This window comes from Panthera tigris, chromosome B1, assembly GCF_018350195.1.
Source record: "Panthera tigris isolate Pti1 chromosome B1, P.tigris_Pti1_mat1.1, whole genome shotgun sequence".
NCBI classification, from domain to species: domain Eukaryota; kingdom Metazoa; phylum Chordata; class Mammalia; order Carnivora; family Felidae; genus Panthera; species Panthera tigris.
Genome location: NC_056663.1, coordinates 58,402,495 through 58,421,989, shown reverse-complemented (window position 1 = coordinate 58,421,989; position 19,495 = coordinate 58,402,495). Strand labels below are relative to the sequence as shown.

General features: G+C 39.9%; 1 protein-coding gene and 1 long non-coding RNA gene across 4 annotated transcripts in view; one reads left to right on the top strand and one right to left on the bottom strand.

Moving 5' to 3' along the window:
• Window positions 1-19,495, top strand: part of LOC122237922 — a 148,290-nt gene that overhangs the window by 87,464 nt on the left and 41,331 nt on the right. Inside the window, exon 4 of one of the 3 annotated variants that reach the window (XR_006216691.1) lies at window positions 6,717-6,926. The exons of the other annotated variants lie outside the window; for them this stretch is intronic. This is a non-coding gene — a long non-coding RNA (uncharacterized LOC122237922). The remainder of the gene's footprint in view (window positions 1-6,716; window positions 6,927-19,495) is intronic. 3 annotated transcript variants of the gene reach the window in all.
• The window catches only part of MFAP3L (microfibril associated protein 3 like), a 94,373-nt gene continuing 77,824 nt past the window's right edge, over window positions 2,947-19,495 (bottom strand). Inside the window, exons 4-5 of the mRNA XM_042983635.1 lie at window positions 12,653-12,716; window positions 2,947-3,026 (exon numbers count right to left, since the gene is read on the bottom strand). Coding sequence (XP_042839569.1) covers window positions 2,965-3,026; window positions 12,653-12,716 — 126 coding nt within the window. The 3' untranslated portion in view covers window positions 2,947-2,964. The remainder of the gene's footprint in view (window positions 3,027-12,652; window positions 12,717-19,495) is intronic.

The window sequence follows — 19,495 nt, the reverse complement described above, 5'->3', positions numbered from 1 at the left end:
AAGGAGGGAGAGAGAATCCAAAGCAGGCTCCAAGCTATCAAACCAGAGCCTGAGGTAGGGCTCAAACCCACAAACCATGAGATCATTACCTGAGCCAAAGTTGGAGACTTAGCTGACTGAGCCACCTGAGCCCCTGGCTTAAAACCACTTTTAAAGGGGCAGTGCTTCTTATCTCCTTCCCTAGCAATCAGGACTGTTTTTAGAAGGAACGAGTAAAAAAGGTACCTTATTTAAAGCACTAATTTTATCTTGGTAAGTGTAAAAAATAGAAACGTTATTTTTTAAAAAGGAGTATACATTTATGTGCTGTAATTATACCAATAAGGTAAAAATAAAAACAAGTATTTATGTTAGAAGATTTAAGAGGAAATAGAGCAGGTGCTGGTAGCTATTTGAAGCAAAATTACTCCCTTCCCCATCATTTTCTCCAGTTCTCCAGACTTCCCATAATGTGGTGTCATTGCATCTGTAATAATATGTAATGTGTTTTGAAAACATAGAACATAGAATAAACAAACACACCTAGTCCACTTTAAGATTTAAAAACTAAAGGGAGAGAGGGAAGAAAAGAGGGAGGAAGGGAGGCAAGAAGACAGGGGGAGAGAAAGAGAAGGGGGGGGAAGAGGAAAGGAGTGAAATTGGACATTCCCAAGTATTGTCAGATTGTCAGAAAAAAAGAACCTGGTAAAAAAATAGTCTTGAAAAACTTTATTTTATTTATTTATTTTATAAAAATATTAAAAAATAAATATTTTAAGTGTTTATTTATTTATTTATTTATTTATTTATTTAGAGAAAGCTGGGGAAGGCAGAGAGAGAGAAAGAGAGAGAATCCCAAGGAGGCTCCACACCATCAGCAGCTCACAGACAAACATGGGGCTTGAACTCAGGAACCGTGAGATAATGACCTGAGCCAAAACTGAGAGATGCTTAACTGACTGAGCTACCCAGGTGCCCCTGTCTTGAAAAACTTTAAACTTTGACTTTTGGTCTTGAAGTACTAGGGAATTTTTGTGTTTATTTTCAGTTTATGAATGACTGAGTTGTATTTGTGTCAACATTAAAAAAAATGGAATAGAAACTAATGCACGTTTTTCTTCAATGTAACTGTTTGTAATGCTTGAGTCTCCTGGGATTGAAGCAGCTGCTGTTCAGAGAACTGCCACAGGTTTTAGATTACAAGGTCATTTGAAGAGTTGTCCACTTTATCTATTTGTCTAAAATAGAATTACATTACATGAACAACAAAGATACACGAGAGAAACCCCTTCTAGATTAGGAAAAATGGTATTAATAAGGAACCTTTTTTAAAAAGTATAGTTGACACACAATGCTACGTTAGTTTCAGCACAGTTTACAACCTAGTAATTCAAGTTTATAGGTTATGCTATCCTTACCACAAGTGCAGCAATCATCTGTCACCATACAACACTATTACAATACCACTGGCTATATTCCCTATGCTGTACCTTTAATCCCTGTGACTTATTCATTTCATCACTGGAAGCCTGTATCTCCCACTCCCCTTCACCCATTTTGCCCTTCCCCGAGCCCCTCCAGCAACCATCCCTTTGTTGAAAACAGCAAAAGAAAAGTTATCATTCAAATCCATAGATTTCCTCCCTAATGGTCAGCCCTAGTATTGGAGAAGAATACCAAAATCATGTAGCTCTTACATATAAAATAGGGGAGAGTTGAAGACCAGTATTTAAAGTTAAAATGGAATGCACATGAACCTGTGGCTCTATCTGGTGAGAAGAAATGCATAACATTAGGAAACTATAAAAACACCATCCAGGGAGGTCAATCTCTGGTTTGTAATATGGGTGAGCATAAATCATCCCAATTCCATTAATTACCATCCTTTTAAGAGCACTCCAAGTCAGCACATCCTCTCCTGTGGATGATTCGAATGTGCAGGATGGTTGTAAAACACTTCTTTGGCTAATATGGATGATGACAAGAGGAGGGTGTAGTACCATTAGGGTCCTGATCTCTACAGAACATAACAAATACTTAATAAATACTGTGATCAGTGGAGTGCCATGTGTCTCCATGCTCATCAGAGCTCATGTTTGTTTTTGTTAAAAATTTATGTCATAGCAAGAGTGTGAAAGATACCTATAAAGCTCTTTTAGCAGTTGAAAAAAATATTCTGATTTAAGCATGGTGCTATTATAATCAAGATCACAATTTTGATCTCCACATAGTCCAATTAAATAAAACAATCTAGTTCACATTTATAAACTGAACCCCCAAGTGGGACTGGCCTTTTAAGCAGTGTGCATCACTAAACATAAGATGACTGGGCTATAGAATGTTTATGACATGTTTGCCTGTCACAATTACTGGAAAAAGCAACATGAAGACCTTGGTCTTATGTTTCAAGGACAGCACATTATTGACAATACAGTGAGAAAGTGCTAGACCTAGGTGCAATCCCAGGCCACTTACCAGCCATATAACCTTGGGCCCTCGAACTGTGGTTGTTCCATCTGGAAAATATATATAATAGCCTTATTCCTTTATCACAAGGGTGTTGTGGAGAATAAATGAAACAATGAATAAGAAATATCTTTGTAACCCTAAAGTGTTTATACAAGTGGAAGATACTATTAATATTTATAGCCTAAATGCTCAGAGATTTGTTAAGAGTTGCTGTTATATGTTTGTTTGGTTTTCCCCGGGGGTAGCTTTAAAAAATGTGGCCTGCATTTCTGTGATGATGGCATTTAGACCTCTGCTTCATCAAAGTCAGGGACAAACTTTCATAAATCCTTCTTTATTGAAACAGAAACCCCAGTGTCTCCAGTGGCACATTATCAATAACAAATACTCAGTTATTATGAATAAGCATGAGGCAAAGTTGATGGCCACTGCATAATTATCCTTCCACATAAATTACATTAAAAACAACATTGTGTAACACCTGCAAGACAATGCTGGCTTTTAGGGAAGTCATTTTTAGTTAAGAGGTTGGAGAGTAGAAGAGATGGGCAGGGCACATGCAACTGCCTTCCAATGAGCTGTAGAATACAAAGGAAAAGTAGGGGTGAGCATTGCCTTGATTTCCATTCTATACCCACCCCTTCATTCTGCACAGCGGTGTCATAAATATTAAAGCCACCAACAGAGAAGCTTTTAATTCTTTTCCTTCCACTGAAGTAGGCTTCATCTTGAAAGTCACACAAGATCTCTGAAATTATCTCTTTAAAAAAATTAACTTGGTGCAGAGAGAAGCACTTCTGACCTGAAGGTGGGAGGGAGCAAGGTGTATCTTCTTATACCCACACTTTAAACTTTGACACTGTTGAATAAATTGCCTAACAATTTAAATACTGAGGGAGAAATGCCATGGTTAGTGAGAAATAAAGCATATAAAAGTTTGACTGAGGTGCCTGAGTGGCTCAGTTGGTTGAGCATCCAACTTCAGCTCAGGTCATAATCTCGCGGTTTGTGAGTTTGAGCCCCACATCCAGATCACTGCTGTCAGCGCAGAGCCTGCTTCAGATCCTCTGTCCCCCTCTCTCTCTGCCCCTCCCCCACTTGTGCTCACTCTCTCAAATAAGTAAACATAAAAAAAAAAGTTTGACCAATGACTGATAATATAAAAAGGAGAAAAATCTCCGTGAACTGGGAAAGGTAGTTCAAAATCAGGCTGGGTTAAGGCTAAGCCACAAAGGCCAGCCTTCAAAGCCCTTAAATCTTTGCAGAGCCTCTGGGTACTAGGTTGGAATATCAGCATCCAGATCACAAGAAAAGTGCTGCCTTGTGTTCTGAAATATGTCAGGAGGAGGGGAAGCAGATAAGCTCCGCCAGGCAGAAAGACAGCTTCTCATTCCTTTTTAAAATAATCAATTATTAATTAATTAATTAATTAATTTTTAAATTTACATTCAATTAGTTAGCATATAGTGCAATAATGATTTCAGGAGTAGAATCCAGTGATTCATACCCTACATATAATATCCATTACTCATCCCAACCAGTGAGCTTCTCATTCCTATAAGGACTCATGCCAAGTATATTTTCCTCAGGCTTTTAAATAGAAAACTCTAGTTTCTTGAGATACAATGCAGAGTTGCTGCAACTGTTAATGTGAGGAAAAGAATGGGGTTCTTGCTGAGGGAGGCATTGGGCCTCCTTTGAGGATGGCTTCAATTTTGATGCATTTCTCATGAGAGGGAGAAGGGGATCCTTCCCTTTTTTTTTTTTCCTGGATACTATGCTCATTAAATCATCTTGTAGACTTGACTCAAATATAGCCTTAGCCCCTACAGTTGGGGAAGGATAAAGAGAGTTTCCATGTATTTTGAATAAGGTCTTTTGCTTGAAGTGGGTATTAACAATATTGATGTAGGTGCTTATTTAAGGGTATACATGTATGAGATCCATGAGAATGCTTGCCAACACCTAATGTCCATCAATAACCAAGAAAGTATGGCATATGCTTGCTTTGACATTTCTATTCTCAGTTTTTTATATTAATGAATTAATGGTTGATTTTTACAGATAGTTGTTAGGATATCTCACAATAATAATTATGCTTGTGGTTATTTTCCACAACCTAGATTAATTGCTAGGTCATTTAAAAAATCATAAAGCTCAGGGCGCCTGGGTGGCTCAGTCGGTTAAGCATCCACCTTCAGCCCAGGTCATGATCTCACGGTTTGTGGGTTTGGGCCCCATGTGGCACTCTGTGCTGACAGAGCTTGGAACCTACTTCAGATTCTGTGTCTCCCTCCCTCTCTCTCTCTCTGCCCCTCCCCTGCTCATGCGCTCGCTCTCTCTCTCTCTCCCTCTCAAAAATAAATAAATATTTAAAAACAATTTTTTTAAATCATAAAGCTTCTGGGGATGCCTGGGTGGCTCATTTGGCTGAACGTCCAACAAGGCTCAGGTCATGATCTCATGGTTTGTGCGTTCAAGCCCCACGTTGGGCTCTACGCTGACAGCACAGAACTTACTTCAGATCCTCTGTCCCCATCTCTCTCTGCGCCTGTCCCACTCATGCTGTCTCTCTCTCTCAAAAATAAGCATTAAAATTTTTTTAAAAATTGGGGCGCCTGGGTGGCGCAGTCGGTTGGGCGTCCGACTTCAGCCAGGTCACGATCTCGCGGTCCGTGAGTTCGAGCCCCGCGTCAGGCTCTGGGCTGATGGCTCAGAGCCTGGAGCCTGTTTCCGATTCTGTGTCTCCCTCTCTCTCTGCCCCTCCCCCGTTCATGCTCTGTCTCTCTCTGTCCCAAAAATAAATAAACGTTGAAAAAAAAAATTAAAAAAAAAAAATTCATAAAGCTCCTTTAAGACTATTTTGCAAATAATTCCACTATAAGTTCAATTTAATACCTCATTTTCTGATGACTTTTGGCTATGATATATACTATGAAAATAGTGCAATTTTATATGAAAGCAGTATCAGCTTTTTTCTAGGATGAGGTTAGGAACTGGATATTATTTGATGGTATTTAGCTAGAGGAAGCCTCCTCCTGTGTGGTTTTCAAGGGAATCATTCACACAAAGGATAATGTTAAATAAGAAATGGTGTATTTGCCTTTTAAAAATGTTTTTGAGTCTGATCTAAGCATGATACTAGCACCTACTCTCGACATGAATAGTTTCAGGGAAAAGAGGTTTAGCAGTGCATTATAAAGGATGCAGGTAACTTCAGAGATTCTAATAAAAGAAACAGTTTATTACTGGCAGCTCCCAAGGTCATGGTCTCAGAGAGTTCAATATTAAAACAAGCCTTGAGAGAGAGAGTTGTGTGACCAATGGGTACTCTCTAGCTTCTTCCTATGTATATTGTATACAGGTAGGGACACAAAAATACATGCAACAATTTGTATAGGGGTAAAATCCTGGACTCTAGGATCATATGCTTTTGGTCCTAATCAAAGTAACATTCCTTGTTATGTGATGTCCATGCTATTAAGATGGTGTATGTGGCTTACACCAGAGGCCAATGTGGAGCTTTTACATCTTCAGAATCCTAAAAATTGAACTTCTGCCCCCTTCACCTTGGGATAGCTATGTGATACAGGAACCTCTGACTGCATCATTGAAGCAATGATTAGCCAGCCTGCATGCAAAAATAAAGAAATGGCCATGGTGACTTAATTGATCCTTCTATGTGGGCCTAACTGAATGTCTAAAAGTTACCTTAAAATTAACGTGTTCAAAACAGGAGTCTCCATATCCAACCTCTATTTTATTTTCTTAATAAAAAAAACCTGTTTATTTTTGAGAGAGATACTGAGTGGGGGACGGCTAGAGGAAGGGGGACAGAGGATCTGAAGCAGGCTCTGTGCTGATTGCAGAGAGCCTGATGCAGGGCTTAAACTCATGAGCTGTGAGATCATGACCTAAGTGCCTCCTAAGCTCTATTTTAAACCTGCATATTGGGGCGCCTGGGTAGCTCAGTTGGTTAAGTGTCCAACTCCTGCTCAGGTCATGATCTCACAGTTTGTGGGTTCGAGCCCCACATCAGGCGCTGTCTGACAGCTCAGAGCCTGGAGCCTGTTTTGGATTCTGTGTCTCCCTCTTTCTCTGCCCTTCTCCAGCTAGTGGTCTGTCTCTTTCTCTCAAAGATTAAAAACAAAAAAAAAGTTAAACCTGCATACCCTCAAGTTTTTCCTGTATAGTTAATAGTACCCAGTTGCTTGGGCTAAAAATCTGATTCACCCTAATTTCCTCCTTTTTCCTACTTGCATCCACAGTGCCTGGTACATCAAGAAGTCCTCTCGATTTTACCACCAAAATGTCTTCTGAATCCATACCCTTCTCACTGTTTTTACACTACTATACGATTCCAAGCCTCTATAATTTCTGCCTGGATTATTGGGACTGTGTTGTAACTTTGGCCCTGCTTCCATTCTTGCCTTCTTGCAGTCATTCCCAGCACCAGAACCAGAGCTGGGGTTTGAAATGTAAGTCAATTCATATCCTTTCTTGTGTAAAATCTTCTTGGGGCTTCCCACTGCATTTAGAATAAAATCTCAACCTCTTAGCCAACCTGGCCATCATGGTCCTTATGGTTCTTCATGGTCTAGTGTCTGTCTGCTTCTTGCACCTCCTCTTGACCATTCTCCATGCCACCCCCAAGTCTCTGTGGCCTTGCTTCATCTGATCTTTGATTCGTTTTTATTTAGGCTAAATTAATGCCTCCTTAAAGAGGCCTTTTCTGACACCTTAAACTAAATAAGCCACCTGTACCCCAGGACTATTACTTAATTCTATTTTATTCTTAGTATTCTTTAATATAAGATGATCCCATCTGTTGATGTACATATTGTTATCTCCTCTTGCAATAGAAGTTCCAAGTCTATTCATTGCCACATCCCCAGGGACTAAAACGGTGTTTGGCTTGCTCTATAAAACAAGCATTATTTATTGAGGTTTTCAGTAAATAATGGTTTAATAAGTGAGTAATCTTAAAAAGTCATCCCACCAAAGTAAATGTTGCCCACTCAGTGTTCTGCAGTACTTTGGACCAGTGGTTTTGGCATCCTTGCCTTTTGGGAAGAATCAAGACAGAAAGTGAGAGAGATGTGAGCACACGGGTGAATATTTTCCTATCACTTTAGACAAAGTAGTTAATAAGGAAGCACTGAGTTCCTGTTGTGTATTAAGTAGCATGTGTTAGGTGTTGTTAAAGACATATATAAGTTATGGAACATGTTGGGTAGTGGGATGTGTGTGTGAGCAACACAAATGAACAAAACGAGCATTATTTGCTAATAAGTACAATAGGAATTTAGAGGGAAAGATCACTGTGAGATGCAATAGTTGGACTAGGCTTGATTGGAAAAAAGGAGGATCATTCTGTGGCACATGTGCACAAAGAATCTGAAAAGGCAGAGAAGAGGAGAAGGTCTTCCCAGGTAGAGTACGGGTCATAAAGGAAGGAAAGGAGAAGGAAACAAATATTGCTTTGGGCCAGATTTTGCTGTTAGAAAGCCAAGAAGAGACTGGATTAGCTTCTGCTCAAACTATGCATATTTAGAATGCTCAAATATTTAGAGTCCAAAAGGATTCAGACTGGGCCTATAGAAATAAGTCAGTGGGATGGAAGGTGATTTATTAGAGCATTCTTTTCCTCTCTAAGTCTCTGGTGGTATTTTTCTTGGGGACTGGATTTCATTCATTAAACAAATATTTATTACCTGCCTCCTCTGTAGCAGGCACTGTGCTTGTTACTGGGGTTCAACAGTAAACAAGAGATCACAGTCCTTGTGCCCAGGAGCTTAGAATCTCCCCAAGGAGATAAATAATACGTGAATAAATTCATAATAATGGTTTGAGCATAATTTAAAAATTGTACATTTCAGGAAAAGTCTTTTATACCAGTAATTTGGGAAGAGGTAGAGGAAGAGGATGGTTTAGAGAGGAGAGGATGCTATTAAGAGGTCATTTGCGAGGCTCTTTGCGGCAGTGTGTTACGAAGGATAGTAGCCTGGCTGCCCCCTTTGGTAGTCTCTGATAAAACAAAACTGCAGCTGCGGAAGGTGCAGTGACAGTGGTCCCAGGTGAAGGCTCTTCTCTCTCTTTTTGTCTTTCATTCCCTCCCTCTCACCTTTAGACATTGCTGTCAATTTAATCACAGTGGTGGAAAAAGTACAGAAGCAATGAACAATGCATGATAAACATATGCCTGATAGCAATGTATGCTATTGGGAAGAAACTGGTGAACATGATTATAAACATTTGGAGGGCAAATGTCAGGTGGGAGCTCTTCATTCATGGTCTGGAGAGGTACGGAGAAGCTGTTCACTAATTTTCATTGTTAGAATAATGGAGCCCTCCTCACAGGAATATCCATAGCCTCCTCCAAGACATTGCCAATCATGGGCAGTTAATAAATGATCAATGATCTGGTTCTAACAGAAAGAGATTCGTCAGAGAATTGTGGAATGTTTCAGCTTTACCTTAGTCCTTTCCCTTGCATTTTGGATTAGAATTCAATAACAGTTGCTTCTGCAAAGAGAGTGATTCAAACACTCCGTGGTTATGTAGATTCATGTTTTATCCTGGAGTATTACCCTAACATTTTCATGGTAGGCTTTGAAGGTCTATTTTCATAATATACACAATATGTTAAAAAGGTAAGTTCTCAAATGTAAAACCAACTCTAAACAAAGCCAAATACACTTTGTCATGATTGAACAATTACCAATGATCAGATGTCTGTCACACCATTTTATTCTTCCTGTATTAGTCTGCTAGGATTGCCATTACAAAATACCATGACTGTGTGACTTAAACAACAGAATTGTATCTCTCACAGTTCTGGAGGCTAGAAATCCAAGATCAAGGTGTTGGCAGGTTTGCTGTCTTCTAAGACCTCTCTCCTTGCAGATGGTTGTCTTCTTTCTGTGAAGACATGGCCTCTTCTGTGCATGCTTCCTGATGTCTCTTTGTGTGTCTAAATTTCTTCTTCTTACAAGAACACCAGTCAGATTGGATTAGGGCCAACCCTAATGGCCTCATTTTACATATATTTTTAAAATGTTTTATTTATTTATTTTGAGAGAGAGACACACACACACACACACACACAGAGAGAGAGAGAGAGAGAGAGAGAGAGAGAGAGAGAGAGAGAGAGAAAGCAGGGGAAGAGCAGAGAGATGCAGAGAATCCCAAGCAGGCCCCACACTGTCAGTGCAGAGCCCAATGTGGGGATCGAATCCAATGAACTGTGAGATCATGACCTGAGCCTAAATCAAGAGTTGGATGCTTAACCAACCAGGTGCCACTAATAATGGCTTCTTCATTTTAATTAGTCATCACTTTATAGACCCTGTCTTCAAATGCAGCCCCATTCTGAGGTACTGGAGGTTAGGGATTTGACATTTGAATTTTGAGGGAACACAGTTCAGTCCATAACAATCCTTACCAATCCTAATAAGTACTTTTGGTCCTGCGAGACAAAGTGTGGGGTTCAGAGAATCTATAGAATACTTCCTCTGGGGCAGTGGGTGGCATCTCACCCATGCTCCTGGAGCTCAGTGATGAAATGAAAGAGTGCTAATGGGAACTTTTAAAGTTCTGCATTTCTTTTCTGTTATTTCCTGAGATTCTACAGAAAGAAGAGGCCCAAGCTCTAATTTTGTTCTGGTCTGAGAAATCAAGTTGGTATCCTGCAAGATTTAATTCAAGGAGAAGGATACTACTTCTAGTTGGTGGCTGATGAAAGCTTTGCATGACAGGTGAAATTCCAGCAGGGCCTTGGAGAATGGACAGCAGTTAGATGTGGAAAAAATCAGAGTGTAAGAGGCAAAACAAAGGCCTTGTATTGTGGGAAAATGTGGCATGTGTAAGGATGTTATTTCTTGCAAATCTTGCAAATACGTGAGGCATTTTATGTGAGTTATTATTTTGAATTCCCCTCAGAACCTCTGGGAGCTAAGCTAAAGAAGAATTTACAGTCCTTTTCAATGATGAGGAAACAAAAGCTCAGAGATGTTGAATAATAAGTAAGAAAGATAGGATTGAACACACCTGTCTGACTTCAGGGTTCTTCCCACAAGGAGGCACATGTATTAATTTTCTACTGTTGCTGTAACAAATTACCACAAACTTTATTTTAAACAACCATAATTTATGATCTCACAGTTTTTTATGTCAGAAGTCTGGGTGTGCTCAATGGATTTTCAGCTCTGCGTCTCACAAGACTGAAATCAAGGTGCCTGCTGGACTGGGTCCCCATCTGTAGGCTCTGGGGGAGAATCTGCTTTCAGCTTCATTCAGGTCATTGGGAGAATTTGACTCCATGGTGTCCTTTTATAGGCCCATGGGTATATGGGCTTTTGTTGAATCACTATTTTTCATGTGTTATGCATATTTTATAAGTATTAGTTTTTATTTATTAACTACTTAATGAGTTAAAACTAATTGTAAGCAGGTTGGCCCTTTTTTATGGGGGAAATGGACAGTTCATTTCTGGGAGGAAATTTTAGATGTATTTCTAATTTACACATATCTACTACTCAGATGTGCAATGAAAATACAATAAAACCTTGAATGGTAATTTGTTCTGCGAGTGTTCTGAAAGACGAGCAACAATTTCTAATAAATTTTAACTTGATAAACGAGCGATGTCTTGCAATATGAGTAGTATGCAACATCAGATGTCACGTGATCATAACTGACCCAACGGTTCTTGAAATTCGCTTTGATATACAAGTGCTTTGGATGACAAGCATGTTTTTGGAATGAATTATGCTCACAAACCAAGGTTTTACTGTACAGTTCTTTAGTCTCTATAATCTAATTTTCATCATCCACTCTCACACTGCTGGGTGGAGATAAGCAGGGAAAGCAGGGGGCACAGTCAGGCCTTTTAATAGGCTCTTCTGTGTCTATAGGTTTCAGTGGTCTTTTCCACATGGCTCATTCTCTTGGGCAATGTTCATTTTTTAAATGTCTTATTTATGTACGTATGTATGTATGTATGTAAGTAAGTATGTATGTATGTATGTATGTATGAATTGAGAGCTAGCAAGCGAGCATGAGTAGGGGAGAGGCAGAGAGAGAGGGACAGAAGATCCAAAGCGGACTCTGTGCTGACAGGCTGATAGCAGTGAGCCCGATGTGGGGCTCGAACTCACAAGCCATGAGATCAGGGCTGAGCCGAAGTTGGAATCTCAACTGACCGAGCCATGCAGGTACCTGGAAATGTTTAGTCTTTCAGACGTTTTCCTTCTTCCTTTGATTCTCCTGGAAATCTAGGGTCTGGGTGTGTGACATGGTGGCAAAGGGAAGGGGTTTCTAGCCTAGACCCTCTAGTCCTCTGGAGCCTTGCTGATGTTCACTGGGGGCTACTGGCCTTGCCTACCTCAGGGCCTGTCTGCCAGTTCCCTGAGGCAAAGGGAGGAACTTCTGATTTCCTCTTGGCTCCATCAGGTCCTGGTGATCCTGCCGATCCCTCCCCTGCTGATTCTGTGAGCACTAGAGGCTGCTCTGAGTCTCAGCTACGTCTCCAATAATGCCTCTGGAGCCTCTTCAGAGGCTTTCCCCTTGCCATGACAGCTTCCAGTTCAGGCCCACTGCTCTCAATTCACTTCATCTTACCCTGGGGTATGAAAGAACTTTCCCTCATTCCACCCAGAAGCTGAGGGCAGTTCAGGGGAGGTAACTCAGGCGCTGCTCCTCATCAAACCAGGTGGCCCTGCCTCTTCCCATTCGGCTGCAGCTCTATGTGTTGCCTGGGACCACCCTGCACTTCTCTGGTTTTAGCTTTCCCCTCTGTTTGTGTGATATTGCTTCCCTTCAGGGGATGGGTCTAGAAGTGAGCAGTCATCCCACATTTGTCTGACCCTGGTCTCTCCAGTCCCTGCTTGCTCCTTTAAATATTCTCTCAGCGCAGAAGGAGTGGCCGGCCATTTTCTCTGATCTTGTAGTGACTTCTCCATGCCCTCCTTCATCCCACCTCCTTCCCTGGGCCTGGGAGAGAAACTGCCACAGGGAAAGGGAAAATGCACAAGTTTTAACTTCCTAACACCAATTTTTGAGCATTGAAGGATTTTCAAGCTTATTTGTCCAAGGACACTTCTGCCTTAGTTTCCAGTAAATAAACCCATTTTAAGCTACTAACAAGAAAAGAAGGCCCTTTAGGGAAAGTCAGTCAAATGTAGAAAGTGGGACAACCACTCACTAGTGAAATAGCAACCGCAGCACTTTACACATCTTGGTGATCTTCTTTGATCTTTATGCTTGGCCTGGAAGGGAATAAAATACAAGTGGCTAAGAACTTGAACTTGTAAATGAGGAGCCTTTCCCTTTTGTGCAGTAAGTGGGCAGGTAATTTGATCTTCACTTTACACCAAAAAGCAAAAGAACTCCAGACAATTCACGAGTTAAATGTAAGAAAATTAAAGTGTAGAAAAACTAGAAAAATAGAATTAGATATTTATCAAACATCGGGAGGGGCAAGGACACAGTAAACTTCTAAGTGGTGATAGAAGTCATGAAGAAAAGAATCAGCAGAATTGACTGTATGAAATTAATTTTTAATTAAATTAATTTAATTTTTACTTAATATTTTATCTATAATTTAAAATTTTCACATACAATTATCATTAATTATATTTTAGTTATATTTTATTATTCAATTAAATATTAATTTAATCTTAACTTAATTTTTCAGTGTTTATTTATTTATTTTGAGAGAGAGAGAGAGAGAGAGAGAGAGAATGATCAGTGGAGGGGCAGAGAGAGAGGGAGAGAGAAGATGTGAAGTAGGATCTGTGCTGACAGCAGAGAACCTGATGTAGGCTTGGTCTCACCAACCGGGATCATGACCTGAACTGAAGTCAGATGCTTAATGACAGAGCCACCCAGGTGTCCCTCTTAGTTTAATTTTTAAATTAAATTTGCTTTATCCTAACTGTCTGTTCATGAAATTGGTCACAGGCAAACTGGAATTTAAGTGAATTGGTTTGGGAGAAACTGACCAGCTCCACCTCAGGGGGCGTGGTGGTGGGAACAGAGAGAGAAAGAAAGAGATGTGAATAATGTTGCTGGAGGCAAAGACAGGATTGGTGACCAAGTAGTTACAGAATACAGGTAGGAGGGAGGAGTCAAGAATGAATCTGAGGTTTTGGACCCAGGTAGCTGGGAAGGTAGTGGAACTAATTAACCCAATTTGGGAACCAAAGGAGAGGACCAGTTTTGCTACTCCAAGTTGAAATTGCTACTAGTCATTGGTTCTCAAACTTTGATTTGTATTAGAATCACTATAGGATTTGTTAAAACACATTGCTGAGTCCATCCATCCTTAGAGTTGCTAGTTCAGTAGGTATGAGTTAGGGCTTTAGTATTTGCATTTCTAACAAGTTCCCAGGTGATGCTATGCTGCTGACCAGCGGCCATCACTTTGAGAATCACCATCTAGTTTTTGGGGTGGAGATGGTGGGAGGTATCCAGTAGAGAGGGCCTGGAGAGAGATCACAACCAGACAGAAGGATAATAATTGCTCCCATTTACTGTAAAGCTTCCCATTGGTATGTCAATAATGGATAAGTATTCATCATCCCCCGGGGGAAGGGCTACAGGGTGGGTAGGGGCTGGGGGGGGGGGGAGATGGAGAGGCCAGAACCCTTGGGCCAATTGTCTTTGACCTGAACAGCCATCTCCATTTACCCCAGAGTGCATACAAACATTATCATTTTGCTATGTAGGCAGTGATATGAAAAACTGTAAAACAGTGGAAAGCACTGATTTGCTGAGTGCTTATTCTGTGGCAGACTCTAGTGATATCCCTATGAGCAAGATGCTATTATTACCCAGATTTAAGAGAGGAGAAAATGTGGGGGTAGAGAGGTTAAACCACTTCAGTGGTTCACTTCAATGTCACATGGCTGGTAGTTGGCAGATTCAGGATTAAAGCCTTGTCTGGCCTATTTCCAAACCTGAGCTTCTAATCATTATGTCTTTTAAAGGATTTGAACATAATCTGCATAGAGGTGATATTTAAAACAATGATATTGGATGAGACTACCAGGGAAGAGGGTTTAGAGAGAAATGTTCAAGTATAGTACCTTGGGGAACATCTACGTTTAGGGCATGAGGGGAAGAAATTGAGTTCTAGAGTATAACACAGAAATGAAATAATCTAGAGAAAATTTCACTAGTGTCATATGCCTTGGAGCTGTCAAGAAAGAACAAGACAAAGCAAAGGCCACTGAACTTTGAGACTAAAGTCATTGTTAACCTTTAAAGGAACTGCTCCACCAGAGAAGTAAAGATGAAAAGCTCTGTGTTTATCTGTTGGTGATTAACAAACAACTTCAGACATAGTGTCTTAAATTAATAGCATCCTTTATGGTTTCTCACATTTCTGTGGGTTGATTTAGCTCAGCTGGGTGGTTCTTCAGCTCCACCTGGTGTTGACTGGGGCACTGGGAGGCTGAAGTTATCTGGAGGTCTGGCCAGAAACATCCAAAGTGGCTCACTCACATGACTCACAGTGAGTGCTGGCTTTTGGCCAAAGAGTATTGGTTATCCAATATTGATGTAGAGTTTATCCATGAGACCTGGATTTCTCCCAGCATAGCAGTAGGATTATAATAAGATATATTTCAAGTACATAAAAGTCAGAGCTGTAGATCTCTTAAGTCCTAGTCTCTGAATTTAACATTATTTCTACCATATTCTAATAGTAAAAGCAAGCCACAAGGCTAACCAAGATTAAAAATCCAGATTCAGGGATTGGAGAAATGGACTCTACTCAATGGGAGAATTGGCCAAGAATTTGAGCCCATTTTTAATTTACCGCAGGGTGGGTGATGACAAGGTAGATGTAGTTAATATATACTATTTACCTTTCTTTTTTTTTATGAATATAACTTATTGTCAAATTGGCTTATATACAATACCCAGTGTTCATCCCAACAAGTGCCCTGCTCAATGCCCATCACCCATTTTCCCTTCTCACCCCGCCCATCCACCCTCAGCTTGTTCTCTGTATTTAAGAGTCTCTTGTGGTTTGCCTCCCTCCCTCTCTGTTTGTAACTATTTTTTTCCCCTTCCCTTCCACCATAGTCTTTTGTTAAGTTTATCAAGATCCACATATGAGTGAAAACATATGATATCTGTCCTTCTCTGACTGACTTATTTCACTCAGCATAATACCTTCCAGTTCCATCCATGTTGCTGCAAATGGCATGATTTCATCTTTCTCATTTACCTTTCAAGAAATTTTATAATAAAGGGGAAAAGAGAACAATGGTGGTTGAGAGCACAGAGGTTTTAGGGAAGGGCTTTTTTAAGGTATAGGTTGAAATATAGCTTATGTAGGGCTATGTGCCAATATGACCTCAGACTTGCAGCCTAAAACCACAATTATTATTTTATAGTTTCTATGTATCAGGAGTCTAGTCATGGCCGAGTTGGGTCCTCTGCATTAGAATCTCACAAAGCTTGTCATTTGGGGATGCAGTCTCATCTAATACTCAACTGGGGAAGGACCCATTTCCAGGCTTTTGTAGCTTTTAGCAGCACTCAGTTCTTTGTGGGCTGTTGGATGAAGGACCACAGTTTTGGGCACTATTGGCTAGAGGCCACCCTCAGTTACTTGCCATATAAGACGTCCCAGCACGCACTTGCTTTCTCAAAGCCAGAAAGAAGGAATGAGTGTCCTTGAAAGACAGGCATTATGTATTTTGATCACCTACATGTAATCATGTACATTCTGTCATGTTTGCCATATTCTAATCATTAGAAAGCAAGTCACAAGTCCTGCCCACAGTCTAAGGACATAGAACACACAAGGTCATGAATACCAGGAGATGAGGATTATAGGGGCCATCTTAGAGTTGGTTTGTGACAGAAGACTTGAATTTATAGTCTCGAAAGCAATGGCCAGAGTACAGGAAAAAATCAATCTTTAGAGATAGGGCAGGGATGACTGGTGGACAAGGGTTAAGGTCACATGTAAGTTAGATTTGGAAAGGAGTATTTTTCATTTTGAGTACATAGAAAGAGGGAAGTAATTGGAAAAGGTAAGAGAAGTTTTAATGTGTGAAGAACGGAAGTTTCCAATAGAGTTCTCATCAGGAAGTTTCCAAGAGAGTGGACCCTCCTGGTAAATATGAGGTGATATTATTTACTGTCCTGAGTATTAAGGGGAGATTCGTACTTTGAGGAAAGTGGAAAATATTTGAAATAAGTACTATGGGGAATGTTATAGATGTTGATTAGAAGTGAAACTAGGGAGAGAAAAAGATAATAAACAGCAGACAGGACTATATTATGTTGTTCATCATGAATTGATTTAGAACTATTGACCAACAATAGGAGAGATGTTAAAATGATTGATGGTGAGGTTTAAGCTGTGGAAGGAGGCAAATGAGGTCACTTATTCTTATAAGTGAAAAATGCTAAGAACAAAGAGTTTGAAGGGTGTGAGATCTCCATGGAGGCAAATATTAGGTTCAATAAGACTAAGAAAGTGGCATAGCAAAGAGAATTTTTAAAAATCTTAATCTTATTGGAATTTCCAGCAAAATTGGAAACACTCTCTTCTTGAAATATTCTCCTCCATAGCTTCCATAACATGCACATTCTGGGTTGTTTCTCATTTCTCTGGAGTCTTGATTTTGTTCAGCAACTCTTGATCCTCTCTTCATCCTTAGGGTTTCCCCCCTAAGCCTGCTTCTCTTCTTGTCCTCTCAGGGTGATTTCATCCACTCTCATGGATTTAATTACTCTCTAAAGGCTGCCAACTTCCAAAAGTTATGTTTCCGGTCCAGATTTTCTCATTAGTTTTAGCCTATGCCCAGCTGCCTGCATGTCCCATGGGCACTGAAGCTGGACGTTTCAAAAATAGAAAGCATCATCTTTCCCTCTCTCCTTGCCCTCCCCTTCCTCCAGTGTTCCCTATTTTGGAGAATGGCACCAACACTCACTTATTTGCTGCACTAGGAAACTCAGTGTCATCCCTGACACTACTCTTTTCTTTACCCCATAGCCATCTGAAACACTTTACCACTCTCCCCTTCTATGTTGTCACTCTTCCACTCCAGCTACCATCATATTTTGTCGGCTTACTCCATCAGGCTCCTACAGTACCTCACTACTTCTAATGTTAATCCTCTACAATCTGTTTTCCTCCTTGAGTCAAAGGGAACTTGCAAAATGCAAATCTTATTATATCAATACACCCATGCTGACACACACACACACCACTTAAAATCCTTCATTGACTTCCTATTGCCCCTATAATAAATAATACAGGATAAGATTTGATGAGAACTTATGTACTGAGAACTTATCAGTACTAGGCACTAGGATTCACAGTATATATGTTAAAGAACAAATCCTTAGAATGAGCTTTTAGGACTTTAATTATCTGGACCTAGTGTAGCTCTTCAGCCACATCTCTGTCTATATTGCCCTCTTCACTTGGCTTATTCCAACTCATCCTTCAGGAAACAGCCTAGAGGTTACTAACTCCCTTATCCTGGGTTCAACTTGTCTTATGGAACAATGAACTTAGTACATTCTATAGTATTAACCTTCTTATTTTTCTTTCTCCAATACTATTCTGTCTTATTAGTTATTATACCTGAAATATCTTAAACAGTACCTAGCTCACAGTAGTTGCTCAATAATTATTTATTGAATGAATGAATGAATCTAAGAGTAAAAACAATTCTAAGCATTGATAGATTTTAAAGGAGTAGCTCTGTGTGTGGCTCCACAACTTCCCTTATCTTTTTCCATGTTGATAGCCATTTTTCATGCTTAAAAAAATAGATATCTAATATTCAAATGTGCGTTTATATTAGGAAGTTATGAAATCTCCTACTATTATCCACAAGTCTTCAGTAGGATCCATAATACAAGAGAGCTTAGAATAAAAAAGTGTTTGTGAAGAAATACAGGTTCAACTCTATTCCTCAACAGCTGTATTTCCCAGTTGAGTGATTAAACTGTGCAGATAAAGGCTCAAATTCAAGAAGTGAGGAATGAGTGAGTTCTAGAATTGAGTAGAAGAGAAAATGGTAGTTAGAAGTGACTAGGCAAAAACTAATCCCATGAAATCCATGGAGACATTGGGAGGGTCAGAGGATTGCCCAGACTGTATGAACTGGAGATTTGAGCCAATTTTACTTTAATCTCAAAACACAAAGTGACCCCAATTGATACTGAGTTGTGAAAATCAAATATACATCTATGATTCTATTTATCATTAATGTTATGACTGCAAACCATTTAGCATTGTCTTTACCTACATGGAACAATAGAAGGGAGGGGGAGGAAGGATTATCAATACACTTGGGAAAGACAGTGTATTTTTGAGAGGATTCAAAGAAAACTTTTGTGAATGAGATAGTTTTAAGTCCTTGTAGAGGGCCTCAAAATAACGCATGCCATACCCTTGACAGAGTGTAACGTTTGGTGTTGTAGAAGGCAAAGGATATCAGTTTTTTGTTTTCTTGCCAACTAAATGTATATCTTTCTTCACTTCCCTTTTTTCATAACTTCATCTCTTTGTTATTTTAGATATATGTATTTATTTTAGCAATGTATTGGCGTTGCTAATGATCACCACCTGGCATCCCATCCCATTAGACTGGAATGGTAGGAAGAGTTTTTGAGAAGGTATGCATATCCTGCCAGGGAGATCAGCATGGGAGATAAGTGAGGGCAGTGCTTCTCATAATGATGCCCCTAGTCAAGTAGCATTAGCATCACTTGGGATGATGTTTGCTAGAGATGTGAATTCTCTGGCCCCAACTAGGATCTACTAAGTCAGAATCTCTGGGGGTGGGGCAAGCAATCCATGCCTTCATAGACTCTTCAGGTGATCCTTTATGCGTGAAATTTTGAGAACCCAACTGGGCTGGAATTTTGCCATGAGTCATTTAGTAACCATATGTGATAGGTGCTTAAGGTTAATTTTCTGCTCTCCTCAAAAGGCTTACTACTGAGATGTCTTTGGAAGCTAGATTCTTTAGGTAATGATGATGAAAAACATATCTGTAGATCATTG